Source organism: Leptinotarsa decemlineata, unplaced genomic scaffold (genome assembly GCF_025532065.1).
Source record: "Leptinotarsa decemlineata unplaced genomic scaffold, Ldec_3_MD MMD2_tig00026340_RagTag_RagTag, whole genome shotgun sequence".
Classification (NCBI taxonomy): domain Eukaryota; kingdom Metazoa; phylum Arthropoda; class Insecta; order Coleoptera; family Chrysomelidae; genus Leptinotarsa; species Leptinotarsa decemlineata.
Window position 1 is genome coordinate 1940477 of NW_027412694.1, and position 16665 is coordinate 1957141.

Here is a 16665-nt window from a genome sequence, read left to right on the forward strand (position 1 = left end):
TTCCTGAGATCGTTGTAACTATTCCAAGTATTAGGAAAATTATTTCGCTCAAATTTATTGAAGGCACAGTCTCCTAAGTGTAAGTCAGCCAAGGGGCTGGTGGCTTACTGACATTTTTTATGAGGATGAGGGTGTGTCTGTCAAATAGTTGAATAATATTTTTGTTCAGAAGCATAGCCATTTCGTTAACATCATCAAGCTGATAGAAGTCACCCCAATTAATAATCTGGATATCATTACGAAATAGTTCGTGTTTGAGGCTGCGAAAATCATGATAGGAAATGAATCTGACTTTCAGAGGTATATGGATGGTGATAATCTTGCAAAAAACAGCCAAATGGTCGGATTTTCCACCTATGTCCGAGACTTCAATACACGACACTTTATCTTTGTCCGAAACAAGAATGATATCTGTTGGTTATGAGAGTAGGCACCTCAATAATTTGATAAACACTGAAAGAATTGAATAAATTCGGTAGTAGGTGGCATCGTCGGTCATTTGTGAGTATGTCAATATTGAGATCACCGGTTGTGAGGAAAAAATGGGTGGAAAGGTAACAAATTTGTCACACTTTACTCAAGTTCGCTTAAGAATTGATCTACATCACCGGAAGCAGGACGATAAGCTACTCTAAAAATGTGAGTTTTACATAAAAAATAAGTAGAGGTCCATAGCTGCTCCAGATGCGAGCTGATATGAGAGTAGATTGTTTTGAAACTAATTATATTACTGATGAAAAAGGCGAGTTCTCCAACTTGAACATCTCTATCGGCACGTACTAACTGATAGAAGTTTATTTTAAATGCGTCTGTGCTTGAAGATTGATTCAGTCACGTCTCAGTAACACCGAAGATATCCATGTTTTCTCTAAAAATATAATCATTCAGTTGATCGAACCCAGTAAACAGGGATCTCACATTCAAGTGGGCAAAACTGAAAGTTTCTGCCATTGAACTTTGATTCAGTAGTGAACAAAAAACTTTGTGGTTAATGATAATGCAATGAAATCAAAATTTGAAGTAGGTAGATAGGATAAAATGAATGAATCGATACAAGTGTAAAAAAAAGGCGAAAAAGCAGTATCATCCGCTAATTTATCTATTTAAGTGGAATCAGTCCAGGTGGAATGGACCTTATGTCTGAAATTTCATTTGGCAGATGTCTTCTCGGTGAAAGAACGATCTTTTCTTATATCTTCTCCTTCGTCTCAATCCTCTGAGTGATGTTCGCTACGCAAAACCTCAGGTTTCGTTTCCAAGTCTATTAAAGAATAGGTTTTTTTATTGATGACCAGTAGATTATTCCATATAGTCGCTTTCATTTCGTTTTCTCTGGCGGTATTGAGATGTTTCCTGGACGAGCTGGGCTTAAGTCGTTGATTACAAAAATTACTTTGTTCTTCAGTTTATGGGTATTTCGAAGTATCTTCACTTCTTTCAAAAAGGACAGTAATTCAATTTTCAATATTATACTATTATCTTTATTTGTAGATATGAATAGGTCATGCAGTTCAATTTATATTTCTAGCTGGCTACTAAGAAGGGCAAGTGCTTCCAGTTTATCCTTGAGTTGGACGCCAAACACCACTAGGTTATTTAGACGAACTCTGCCATCACTTCCCTCCTCCCTTCCTGTCGAGACCTTTAAGGAGATTTAAGATAACAGCCAAAAAGAAATCCTTGGATTTATCAGGTGTAATGTTAGTCATTATGTTTACAGGGCTCCTATCGCTTTTTGTTTGTGAGATATTTGGGTTCGATTGAGAAAAAAGCAGAATTACTGTGTTCTAGAATAAAAGAGAAACAATTTTGGCACCTGGAACATCTATTTGCCATTATAGAACAAGAGATGAACAATTCATGCAATTTTTTTAGCAGAACGAGGATGTGATTTACTTACATGATATCGACAGTGTAATGGACGAATTTGACATTGAATACAAAAACAAAATATAGAGAGCTTCTATTAACTTTTCAAAAATAAGTTGAGAATGTGTTGTATTGAATAACGGAAATACTTAGGCTTCAGTTCCTGTGTTTCTGTCACACAATCAATACATATGAAGGAAATCTTAACATCATTTTGGAGAAAATCAACTATACAGCTCACGATTGAATGTTGTGTTGGGATTTAAAAGTTGTGTACAAGATTCCTGGTCAACAAACGGGATTTACAAAGTTTTCATATTTTTATGTCAATTGGATAGCAGAGCCAAGAATCAACACTGGTCTCAAAAACAATGGCCCTTAAGCGGAACGTGGAGCCCTGGCATGAGTTTGCATGAAACTTGTTGACTCCAGGAAGATTATTCTACCTCCATTGCACATTAAGTTGGCTTGAATGAAACTTGAAGCTTTCACCATCATCTTGATTTTTTTCTAAAAACTCAGATGATGTGAATGGAGAGCAACGGGAACGGTATCATCAGTATATATAAGAGATGTAGGAATGATACCAGGGATAGTGAAATATCAAAATATTGAGTGATTTCTGTTGGTCACTACACAGAGAATCACAAAACTCAATTCATTGGCGAAAAAGCTACGCAAGGAATTTCATGAAGAAATGGAAGAGAAAATAAAAAACATACTATAATTTGAACATTTCATTTTATAATTCAAGCAATTGAATTGTAAACGAAAATATAACCAATTTATGAAACAAAGATTTGCTAGTAGGTAGGTATGTATAAGATTTTCTCTATTTTTTGAACTGATGAATTGATATCACATTACGAAAGAATTTCAGATGATAACATTTTTTCAAAATGAAATTTGTTCAAAAAGTTTTCACTTACTGTTTTCTCATTGGCCTGTGAAATTCATAGAAATATCGAGGAATAATCACAGGGTATGAACAGTATCAGCCGTCGGGCCTAGACCAGAAAAAACAAACCGTTAACTCACTGCTGAAACTTCGTGAACGTGTCATAATTAACTCAGCCAGTCGAACAATGTCTTCCTCTACGAAAAATTCTGGTGGCGGAACGTATTTTTCCTGAAAAAGTTTTCAACTTTGGTGACAAAATGAAATTACACTTTTATACAGTTTTTCTATTGTAGCCGCAAGTTTGATGTCTCATGTCATTTGACAAGTTCGACATCTTGAATATAAAAAAATATTACTTTACGGTGGATTCATTCAAGGGTTTTGTTCAACCCTGTTAGTTACTACCTCAATTTTTATTTTCACTTTTTACTTTTTATGTATGCAACTCATCATTCTATATATTTGAGAAAAATTTTAGGGACTTTCGTAAGCAATTCAAAAATGAAACTTTCTTAATCGAAATATGTAACATTAATTATCATTATTCAACTTGAATGATCCATTGAACTTTACCAGTTCGACGATTTGAATACATTGAGAGGACTCCCCGTCGAGCATCTTTTGACTTGGTACCTGTCTTCTGAATTATTCTCTTTCACATATTTCCATTCTTGAGTAACAAGGCGAGCAACCCAGTCGAAGTTACTTCATTTTAGTAGTGTTATTTTCGAAAGATGAGTTGATATTTATTTAAACTGAACTATTTCATACTATTCGTAATTCATATTATGAACAGGAAGTAGCTACGTGCTCCTGCATTGCTCAGTATTCATTCAAAAAATATAATTGGATTCACTTGTATTCATTGATTATAATTTCAACTTATTTGGATGGAAATATTCATAATTAAATTACACTTTTGGGTTTTTGATACTCATATACTGTATTATAATCGAGATAGGTGCATAATTCCTATACAATGTGGAAAATTACCATTTTTATCGAAAGTGAAGGAGATTTGTTTTCCAAAAATGTTATAGAATTTACTTTTCAACCAAAACTCTTGAAAAACTATCATACAATGTATGCAAAATGTGCATGATCACAATATTCTTTTACCTCCGAGGAAACGTCAGCATCTAATGAAGATATAGTATAATATCACTTATATTCCATCTCATTTACTCAATTATACGAAATATTCACTAGTAATATAGTTTCTAATGACTATATTTGAAGATGAATGCAAAATGGAATGTGCATTGAAAGACGAAGAAGACTCCGAGGACGACGAAGATCAAAATAATAATGATTGATTATTTACTTTTTTTTATAAATTTTTAACAATGTTGAAATTTTGTTATTAAAATAATAAAAATAACAATAATAAAATTACAAAATAAACAAAGTTACAATAAAAAAAATTACACATGTTATAATAATGACATCTACTCATTTGAAATAACAATACTTTTTTGTCCAACTATTAGACCCACCAAGTAGTTCTGTAATACAACTATATGATAGTTCACGAATCAAGTCAATCTAAATCAATCGTTGTCGAAAGGTTGTACAAATATTTCTTCTTCAAAAAAAATGCGACTGAAATGAAAAACTGTGCTGAGGTGATTTTTTTTCATGGCACTTATGGACTTTAAGTTTTAAACGCTACCACGATAGAAAGGCCCCGCGGAAAATATTTTCCGTAGAGAAAGAAAATCAAAATGGCTGAGAATAATATGATCACAAAGTTTCAGTAGTTCTGAATTCATATATTTTTTCAGAATTCTGCCTAAGGCTTTTATATTATTCATCTACAATTGTCATAAACGATCATTGTGAAAAAAATGTTTGGTCGTGCATTTGTCAACTCCTTGAACTATGCGGTTCCTTCAATATCCGCTTGCAGGTGTCATTTTTTTCAGCAACTAATTTTGGACCCAAAATCAGTTTGGAAAATCTTGAACAGAATCCCATCTGAAGGTTTCCGTCTGAAAATCTCCTCTTATTTGATCTTTCTGGCATGAGATCGTCTAATATTTGTAGTTCCTGTCTAGTGAAAATACAATCGAGACATTTTCTGATGACGATCATTACCACCAACATGACCGGAAACAGAATTGATGTTTGCTTGAATGATTGTACTACCCACAGAGAAATCAAACATGCGAGTTGAATTATGGTAAAGAGGTGGACCCTCTTGAGTGGCACCTGAAAAATATGGAGATAATATCAATGCAGTTATTGTGAATTATTTTCTTAATTTTCTGAAAGCATTTGTACGACTCTGGAAAAATTAAATCGATTAAGAAAAAGTTTAGCATTCTTAAAATTGTACAGAATGAATATGTTGAGAGAATTCCATGGCAGTTATTCATTATTTCGACCTAAATTGTCAGTGAATTCCCACTTTTGGATCAGAAATTCTAGTACTCTTTTACCAATTTTTGTGAATTATAGTAATACTAACAACCCGGGGCAATGAAACCTCGAATAATTGCAAATGAATCCAGTGCATATTGTTGATTTTCTAACTCTTCAGTAAATCTGTTACGGCTCTTGAGCCAATATTTCACTGTTTGATAGTTAAAATCATCCGACGTTTCAATTTACTTTCTGTTGAATCAGTGGATTTTTTTATAATAATAATGCATGATCCGTGACCATGAGAGAGTAGAAATTGGAGCCTTTCCCTTTGGGGCAGCTGCACGAGGAACTGATGAACTGAACGATGTGTCGACCACGACCACAACTCTGTCACCGAGTTGGAACCCTTCAGCAAAAAGGTCATATAGGCGCCGCAGAAATCACCTCACTTCTGCGTAAACACAAAAATAAACCAATGCATGGGGTCTTCTTCAATAACATTGAAGACCTTGGCTTATCAAAGCGCCTGACTTTCGCTTTTCTCATTTCGAGTGGGCTGAAGTCGGAAACTGAGGGATTCATCATGACTTGTCAGAATGGTGTCTTCAACACCTTAGGCTACGCAGTCGCGTGATGGGTATAGAGGTTCCTGACACAAGTTGCAGGGCCTGCCGCGAGGCGCCCAACACCCTTATTCACTTGCTATCAGCATATGCAGTCTCGGCCTATATCCATCGACATAACGCGGCAGTAAGAGACCTATATGACGTAAATTTAGGTTATGCATATCTGTCCTATATTTCATTTTATTGTAAAGATATGGGAAACACTGTTTATTGATGTTTGAAGGTGATTGACAATGTTTCATGATGAATTTCACTAGTTCGGACTTCCATTGTCTACTATATAAAATGATTTGAAATCCCTGAAACAACTAAAAAAGAAGAAATAAAAATGAATTGCTGAAAATAATAATTATATTAAGCAAAATAAACCTGAAATGAAATAATAGTGGAATAAAATACAAGTAAAATAGAACAATTGAACAAAAATGAATAAAAATGAAGAAATGAAAAAAATTAAAAAAGAAAATGAAAATAAAAAGTTGAGAGATTCCAAGTCACGTCAGTTCACGACGTTTCGATTGTTAGTACCTACAATCGTAGGTAATAACAATCGAAACGTCGTGAACTAACGTGACTTGGAATCTTTCAACTTTTTATTGTTGTTTCGATTGTTAGTACCTACAATCGTAGATACTAACAATCGAAACGTCGTGAACTAACGTGACTTGGAATCTCTCAACTTTTTATTTTTTCATTTTCATTTTCTTTTTTCATTTCTTCATTTTTATTTATTTTTGTTCAATTGTTCTATTTAACTTGTATTTTATTTCACTATTATTTCATTTCAGGTTTATTTTGCGTAATATATTTGTTATTTTCAGCTATTCATTTCTATTTCTTCTTTTTTAGTTGTTTCAGGGATTTCAAATCATTTTATATAGTAGACAATGGAAATCCGAACTAGTGAAACTGTTTATTGATGACTGATTGAGCTGAAACAAGAAAATGATGTTTGTTTGAAGGTGAAGGTGACAATCTTTCATGATGAATTTTACTAGTTTGGACTTCCATTGTCTATTATATAAAATGATTTGAAATCCCTGAAACAAAAAAAAAGAATTGAAAATGAATAGTTGAAAATAACAATTATATTAACCAAAATAAACCTGAAATGAAATAATAGTGAAATAAAATACAAGTAAAAATAGAACAATTGAATAAATCAAAATAAAGAAATGAAAAAAGAAAATGAAAAAAGTGGAGAGATTCCAAGTCACGTTAGTTCACGACGTTTCGATTGTTAGTATCTACAATCGTCTTCGGGTGATGACTGAACTGATTCCTTCGAGAGATGACTATTCATAGGTCGTTCGAGTACTTTCACTTATCCCCGCTCTTAGAAAGAAAATGAAGTTTTCGAGGACCTTGCATTTTCAACCAATTTGCGGATTTTTGAATATGAGATATTGGATTACATTTGCGAATATCGTAGATCAACCTGAGATGAGATTAATGATTTTTCTCTATACGATTGATATCATTATGATCCAAACATGGTCCATACAGAACATCCCAAAAATTGAAGGGACTCAGGACGAGTGTATCACACGAAGTTTTTGAAGTGAAGTATTTTCGATGAACAATAAGCCTTTTGAAGAGAAGAGTCAATATGTTTTCTAAATCAAAGTTCTGTATCTGAGTGTAAACCTAAATTCCTTCCCCCAGTTGTGAATAGTAGCTCTTCATTTTCAATTTCGATTCTCAAAATTGTTTCAAACTGTTGTTTGTTTTTCCCAAATATCATCACTTTAGACTTGAGTACGTTGATTTTCAACTTATATTACAACTACTAATCGGTTCAAACCTTCAGATATAACTTTTTGAGCCTCAAACCAATCTTCTTGAGTAAATGAGTTATGCAGCTGTGTGTCATCAGCATAAAAGTGAACTTTACAAGTCGTTATGCTCGAAATGAAACTACTTGTATATATACTAAATAGTACGCGGCTAAATATAGACCCTTGTCTATACTTGTCACTTGTGGAACCCCACAGTGACATTTTCCCTCGCTGAATCTCTCACAGCTGTCTTCACATATTGATTACTGTCCAATAAGTTATCACACATTAAACTCATACCACTGTCTGGAAAATCTATAGAATGTATTATAGAAAGTAATATCCGTGATTCATCGTATTGAATGCCATTGAATAATCCAAGAGAATAGGAAAAGTAGTTTTTCCTACATCTGTCTCTCTTATAATAGCATCATCAATGTTGAATAAGGCTGTGGCATAGCTGTGTCTCGGTCTGAACCCTGATTGTTCAGAAGGCAATATAGTATATTTTTCATATATTTGAATATTCATGATTTGAAATCACCATGTATGTAGTAGTACCTATGAAATATATTTTCTATCATTTTGTGTACTCGTGTCAATCAACTGGTCTCTGATATTGATTCTACTGTTCAGGATAAAAATAACTTGGCAACACTGGTCGTGTAATTATGGTTCGAATTTGTTTCTTACAAACACAATATAAAAAAGTTGACTCAGCTAATAATTTGAAACAGCATTTATTGATTCTAAGGCGTTACGAAGTTCGCCAAGACCCTTCATTCAGAGCATTTACTAAGAATGATAAAAATGATTCGATTACAGATACAACTTGTCAGAAAAAACAAATAGTTTCAATTGAATTCGAACTATTTATCTCTCTTAACGATACTAATATCTCTTTCAACATTTCTAGTAGTATCTGGTAAATGCCTGCTGGAAAACAACTTCTTCCCGATGGACATATTATATTCGACAGACATTTGGGCAAGTTTTCTCAGGCCAAACGACATTAGACTTATCGGGCCTATACAACCGAATATGTGAAACATGTTTCTTGTAGCGAGCTATTATAGTCCATTCCGTTTCACCGACATAATTTTTATCGCAATCCTCACAGTCGATTTCGTGAATCCTAGACTAATTTTTTACCGGCGACTTGTATTTCGGTTAGCTCAACATTTGTTGAAGTGTAAGAACAGTTTTGAAAACCACTTTCATATTCAATTTTTAGCAATTCGTTGGTGTTTTTGGTTCGTATGGAAGAACTATAACTTAGTCTTTTTGAAAATTTGAATATTAATGAAAAAAATTCTCTGAATTTTCTATTCCCAATTATTTTATTCTCTATGTTTGAAGAATATCAGTTACTTTGAGCTATACCCCCAATGACTTTTTCCTCAATTTCATATCCTCCATTTGATGAATATCAAATGGAGGATATCCATGGCGGAAGTTATTGAATTTTCATAAAAAATTTTATTCAACTTTATTTAGGCTGCGAGCTAGCTTCACTAGGTCAAATGATAAAGCGAAACGCGTCTCAAAAAAAATTATTGTGGAAATTCTATAATCAAAATCATGTATAATATTTTCCTTGGCTCAAAGGAAACATGAAATATATTTGAAAAGGATTTATTTGAAAGTGCTAGTATTCTTTCTATATAAAACGAATTCTAAACAATCATCGGTATTTTCATAATTATAATATCCTGAAATGTTAACTCTTCGTTATTTTCAATTTCATAATTGAACATTGAAATATTTGGGCATCTGTTGTTGAGACAAGTCACAAAATACTTCAAATTACTTCTATTCGTTTCGAAAATAAAAAATTGTTCATTCAATCATCGGATCCAACTTCGTAAAAAATAATCTAACACTTCTCTTGATTTCATTTCGAATATGCTCATGAACAGAAAAGTAATATAAGGAGACAACTGGGATTTGTTTCGAAATTATAATTCACCGGTAAACGCCATGTATTGATGACCAAGAGAGAGAGAGAGAGAGACAAGAAACATGACACTGACAGCTGTCATATGATTTTGTTCGAAAATGAGTTTGTTATTGTAATATACTGAACTCAATAATTTGATGGAACTCAGAATATTCACAACTAATATTAATATAAATATGCGTTCTGGAATAATAAAACAAGATGTTTCACTTTTCATATTCTATTTCCCACTGACTGGAATGTCCATATAAAAAAATATATACAAAAAAAAGTAGTTTAAGATTCCCGTAAAAACAATATACCACCGCTCGATGTACATACAGAGTGTATCTATAATGAATATCTTACATCTCCTCCCTTAAAAAAAAATAAAAAGTTGTATTTCATTATTATTAAAAAAAAATTATTGATAAGTTAATCTATCTGGAGGTTTAATTAATCGTCTTGGTCTACTGCTAACTAAATTGTCACTATTTAAAGAAACAGTTGGTTGTCCGTCATTTGAACTATGTTCCTCATTTTTAATATTTTCTGTTATTGAAGACGAACGAAAATGAAATTTTTTTATTTGGTTTAAATGACGTCTCCACTGTACATTACCTAAATCTGGCACTCGTACTACATATATTGTTTTGCCAATTTTCTTCACAATTTCCGCTTTTATCCACTCTCTCGAGTTTTGTTTTCGGTAATCCCGCACTGTCACTTCTTCCCCGGGTTCGAACACCAAAAATCTCTTACCATTATGATACATTTTTTGATTATATTGTGCCACTGACACTCGATTTCTTATCTCTGTTTGATCTTTCGGTAACAAGATATCAAAACGAGTTCGCAAATCACGACCTAATAACATTTTCGCCGGACTCTCTTGGGTAGTGCAATGCGAAGTTGTTCGATAATCGAATAAAAAATTGTTCAATGCCAAGTTAATGCAAATATTCCTGTTTTTGCCGAAAGCATTTCTCAGTGCATTTTTCACTGTTTTCACGGCATTTTCCGCCGCTCCGTTAGAGGAAGGGTGTAAAGGAGGACTCGTGGTATGCGTAATTTGATTTTTCGACAGAACATTTTTAAATTCTACCGAACAAAAAGTAGTACCATTATCAGTTACTATTTGGTTAGGAAGTCCAAAACGGGCAAAACAAGATCTTAATATTTCAATTGTCAATTTCGAAGTAATCGAAGTCATAGGAAAAACTTCGATTCATTTACTAAAAGCATCTAAAATGATTAAGAATTGTTTACTAAGAAAAGGTCCCATAAAATCTAGGTGGATCCTAGACCAAGGTTTGTTAGGAAATGGCCAATGGTGTAATTTTGCTTTATCGGGAGATTTTTTATTTATTAAGCAACTTTCGCAAGATTTACAAATTTCTTCAATTTTGTGATCCAGGCCAGGCCACCAAAAATATGAACGAGCGAGGCTCTTCATTTTAATGATGCCCATATGGGATAAATGAAGACTTCTTAAAACATCTGCCTGTAAACTTGCTGGAATGATTACACGATTATTCCACAACAAACAATTTGATTCAATGCTTCAATAACTTCGTAAACGTTCATCTGAATTTTGCCAAATCCCACCTTCTCTGATTTTTTTAATAACTAAAGATAAAATTTCATCCTTGGCCGTGGCTTCTGAAACTATCTTAAAGTCAATTTGAAAATGTTCATTCCCCAAAAAATATGTCACGTAATTTAACTCTACCTCCTCAACAGAGGATTCTTCTATGCTTTGAGGAAGTCTTGATAAAACATCCGCCTTGTTTTCCTCGGACTGAACTACTTCTATATTATATTGATAAGCCGATAATAAAAGTGCCCACCTGCGCAGTCTATTGGCTGCAAACTGGGGTATACTTTTATTTGGATGTAAAATATATGACAATGGCTTGTTGTCTATAACTAAGGTAAAAAATCTTCCCCATAGGAAATTATGGAATTTACATAATCCAAAAATTATCGCTAATGCTTCTTTTTCTAAGGTACAATATTTTTTTTCCCTTTCTAATAATGTTCTTGAAGCATATGCGATGACTTTTTCGACACCATCAGACATTACATGTGTTACCAATGCTCCCACCCCATAAGATATTCATTATAGATACACTCTGTATGTACATCGAGCGGTGGTATATTGTTTTTACGGGAATGTTAAACTACTTTTTTTTGTATATATTTTTTCATATGGACATTCCAGTCAGTGGGAAATAGAATATGAAAAGTGAAACATCTTGTTTTATTATTCCAGAACGCATATTTATATTAATATTAGTTGTGAATATTCTGAGTTCCATCAAATTATTGAGTTCAGTATATTACTGTGGCGACGAGGAAATTAGTGGTTAATTCTGTCGGTGGTATGGCAGATAAAATAATGCAGTATACCGGTCACATTCAGGAGTTTTTACCTTCAGTGTCGGACTGGTCGATTTATAAAAAACGTTTGCAAAACTATTTTACGGCAAATTCGATCATTGAAGAGGATCGTAAACGTGCCATACTTTTGAGTCTTTTAAATGAAGAGGCTTATAAGTTATTGTATGATATGTGCATTCCTGCGGAGCCCGAAAAAAAGTCCTATGCGGAAACATTAAAAATGATGGATGGACATTTTCAGTCAGTAGCATCGGTGTTTTCTTTTCGAGAAAAATTTTTCGAGTCAAGGAAAATTACAAACGAAACCCCAAGAGAATGGGCAGCCCGTTTGCGAAGTTTAGTGTCCGAATGTGAGTTCGGAGGTGCTGTGGAAATTGAAAACGCGTTAGTGAACCGTTTTGTAATAGGTTACGAAAACGGACATGTGAAAGATAGGTTGTTTGAAGAAAAAGCTACGGTGTCATTTTCATCGGTAGTGGAAATTGCTTGTTCAAAAAGTGCTAGTAAGCCATCTTGCTTTAGTGCTCGCCCTTCCACGTCTAAGTCAGCTGGGCCACAAACAGGTGAGGTCAACAGTTCCAGCGGAGGAAGAAAAAAAGTTCAAGCAGCAGGAGGGAGTAAACTTTCCAAATGTACTGTTTGAGGCCGTCGAAATCATGTATCAGATAAGTGTTTTTTTAGAGATTGCTATTGCCATTATTGCAATAAAAAGGGCCATCTAGCGCCATTGTGTCCAAATAAAAAATCTTTAAACAAATCATCGGCCGGGAATAATTTTTTAGAATCAGAAGAATTTTCTTTATTTAATGTCGATGGTAAAACTGATCCAGTACTGGTTGATTTATTCATAGATAATGAAAAATTTACTTTCAATTTAGATACAGGTGCTAGTTATAGCGTAATATCTGAAACATTTTATCAACAAAATTTCATCGGCAAATCCATTCAAAATACAGAAAAAGTATTTAGTCTGTATAATGGTCAAAAAATATTTCCTTTAGGTTTCATAACATGTGATATTACATATAAGGAAAAATTTGCCACTTTGAATTTTTTCATAATAAAAAATGGGGGTCCACCTTTACTGCGGCGCGATTTCTTTAATCTGTTTGATCTATCAGTTTATAATTTAGAAGGAGTAGACCTCCCCAAAGATTTAAATTTTTTATTGAATAAATATAATAATTTATTTTCACCGGGACTGGGTAATTTTAAAAAAGGCAGAATTTCAATCAGATTGAAATCGGAATCTACACCTCCTAAATTTTTCAGAGCACGACCATTGCCATTTGCAATGCAAAAAAAAGTAGTTTAACATTCCCGTAAAAACAATATACCACCGCTCGATGTACATACGTATCTATAATGAATATCTTACAGTTAGTTTGTTAAAATTATGGAACAAATATGAACAAGTTTGATACAAGTGTGATCAAAGACATTTGCTGTTATGTATGCATACCAGTTAGATAACCCAATGTCAACTGCAATAACTTTGAATTTAATTGAATGAAAACACACTTTAACAATTGTCAAGAAAATATTGATGAAAAGGTTAGGAATTAAATTTTAAACTAATAACAAAACTATTATGAATTGTATTATAATTGTATTATGATCTATGAGGAGAGTAATTTCCGGTGTTCTGATGACCTCAGTGTCACGGAAAAAAACTCATAGCTTATCATCATCATGTCGACGATGAACTGTATATACGTTTCATAACTATTGAAGATGTGCACAATCTCAGATATTCCACCTTGACGAAGAGAAATGATAATGTCATCAACTTATTTTCCATATGTTCATTATTTTCGGTTTCGATGGTGAATTGTATATACGAGTCATAACTATTAAACGTTTGTTTGAAGGTGATTGACAATGTTTCGTGATGAATTTCACTAGTTCGGACTTCCATTGTCTACTATATAAAATGATTTGAAATCCCTGAAACAAGTAAAAAATAATAATTAAAAAAGAATAGTTGAAAATAACAATTATATTAAGCAACAATAAACCTGAAATGAAATGATAGTGAAATAACCTACAAGTAAAAATATAATAATTGAATAAATAAAAAATTAAAGGAATGCAAAAAGAAAATAATAAAAAAGTCATCACCCGAGACGATTGAGACGATTGAGACGAGTCATCACCCAAAGACGATTGTAGATACCAACAATCGATACGTCGTGAACTAACGTGACTTGGAATCTCTACACTTTTTCATTTATTTTTTTATTATTTTATTTTTTGCATTCCTTTAATTTTTTATTTATTCAATTATTATATTTTTACTTGTAGGTTATTTCACTATCATTTTATTTCAGGTTTATTGTTGCTTAATATAATTGTTATTTTCAACTATTCTTTTTTAATTATTCTTTTTTACTTGTTTCAGGGATTTCAAATCATTTTAAATAGTAGACAATGGAAGTCCGAACTAGTGAAATTCATAACTATCAAAAATGCACACAATCTCAGATATTCCACTTCGAGGAAAGAAAATGATAATGTCGTCAAAACAATCTGAGATTGTGAACGTCTTCAATAGCTATGACCCGTATATACATTTCACTATCGAAACCGAAAATAATGAACAATGGGTTCCTTTCTTTCACACTAAGGTCATCAGAACACAGAATACTCTCCTCATGAAAAGGTATCGCAAACCTAACAGTTCTTTTATGTTCCTCAACTATTGGTCATACCATTAACAGTCATCGGAAATTAATTCAATCAAGCAAATGAAAAACCGCAATTTTCACATTTCCATTCTTCTTTATCACTCAAAAAACTTGAATATATAATTTCAATTATATATCAATAATTCTTATTTAGATCTTGTCCTGAAAAATATTTTATTTGCTACGTCAACCATTGACATTCAAGTCAATGATAATTTCTACCAGTTGAATAGAAGTCTTTTACAGTAATACTAATGGGACTGATCCATCTTCCATTCATATTATTCTCTCTTCTTCACCATACATCAATGACACCTGAGTTATACAGACTTTTAAAAATTTCTAATGTAAAAATAGCTTTCAGAACCATCTCACTATCAATAAATTGTTCTCGAAACTAACGGGTGAAACTCCTGTGATTCTCAAATAATCAATTGCATTTCGTATATGAACTGTAGTAGTGAATATATTGGTCAAACTTCAAAATAAATCAAAGATTGAATCAGCTCACATGAAAGTGATAGTGAATTTCATCCTGAGAGATGTGCTTTCAGATCATAAAAGGGACTATAATTCAACAAAGGTTTTAGCCATCGAATGAAATGTTTCTGAAAGATACTTCTTGGAAATGTCATTCATAACTGAATCAGACAATTGTCTCAACAGAAGATCGAATATTGATCATCTCAGTGAAATATATGCCTTTTCAATGAATATAGATGAAAACTCACATGATTTCCAAATCAGAATCAATTCTAAAATTTCTTTATGATGAAATTAATGATAGTTTTGTTTATAGTTTGAAATGAAATTCCTCACCACCCTATTATATAGGGTACTAAAGACCTACCCCGGTTTCGCACGACTGCAATGCCAGAAATTTGAGGGCATGGAGAAACAGTGATGAAAAGATGATTTTATTTTATGGGCGTGCCTTTTTCCCTGGCCGTTGGCGCTACAGTTATGATATTTGAAAATCCTTTTCAATTGCACATCTATAACATAATATGAAACGACATACAAAATTTCAGCCTCCGAAAATGTAGCAATACAGAGAAACAGTAATTAAAAAGTAATTTTCACTTGTGAACGCGCCCCTTTCACCCTCACGGGGAGGGGCCACTTGGAATATTCGAAACTCCTTTCTTAGTACGCGTGTAAAACCTAGGAAGCACCTAAATATCAAATTTTAGCTTCCCAGAACTGAGAAACAGAGATGAATGAGTGTTAAGTGGGTGATTTTCGCTTTTATAAGTACAGACTACATTCAATTGAATAACACCCCTTTAATAATATATTCCACACAACTAAAAAGTGTGTTTTTGATCAATAAAATTTAAAGTTGATGCATTTGATATTGGGTTTTCTCACTGGTATGCAGATGTTTTTGATCAAACTTGCACCAAACTCGTTACATAGTTTCAATATAGACAAATTAACAGACTCATTTTCAAACAATCTTTCATGATAACTGTCAGTGCCGTGTTTCTTGCCTCCCTCTATCTTGGTCGTTAATACATGGATTTCACTGACCAAGTTTTATCAAGAAAATTGAAGTAATCTTTTCAGCATCATTGATGACTGTAAGGAGTCAACCTTTCTCAAAATAGTGACTTGTTTTATTGTATTGACATGTTATATTCGTTATTTTCGATACGGCCATCCTCACCAAGAGTAAGTTGAGCCACGTAGACAATAGAGTACTATTGGTATGTACTAGGAACGCATGCCCACCTGCTAGCTTGCTTAGACGACCAATTTTCAGGTGTCAGGTAATCAAGGTACCTACATAAATACATAACCTACCTCATGTAAATTCTCCAAGATAATTTTTACGCATATTTCAGGCAAAATACTAAAGATAAGTCGTCAATACTCCCAGACACTTTCCTTTGGCCGTCTTGCTTTGCAGACGCTTTAAAGCTACCAAAATAATTACCTAACTTCACATAAATTCTAATGATGTCCACCAGAGAACTATTTCAAAACCTTCCACAAGAAGACAGACCGATCCAAGGGGCCAATCATCCTCTGAATTCAATTTTAACGCCTCTGTAGGTAGGAGGAGTGATTATAATATTCCTATTGATCCAAC

The 16665-nt window shown here is 33.2% G+C and overlaps 1 protein-coding gene across 6 annotated transcripts in view; it reads right to left on the minus strand.

Annotated features, from left to right (window-relative positions):
* Nucleotides 1-2591: 2591 nt before the first annotated feature.
* LOC111509637 (electroneutral sodium bicarbonate exchanger 1) overlaps nucleotides 2592-16665 on the minus strand; it is a 106652-nt gene continuing 92578 nt past the window's right edge. For all 6 annotated transcript variants that reach the window (XM_074183510.1, XM_074183511.1, XM_074183512.1 and 3 more), the window contains one exon: nucleotides 2592-4981. In XM_074183510.1, the coding sequence (XP_074039611.1) occupies nucleotides 4637-4981 (345 nt within the window). In that variant the 3' untranslated portion in view covers nucleotides 2592-4636. The remainder of the gene's footprint in view (nucleotides 4982-16665) is intronic.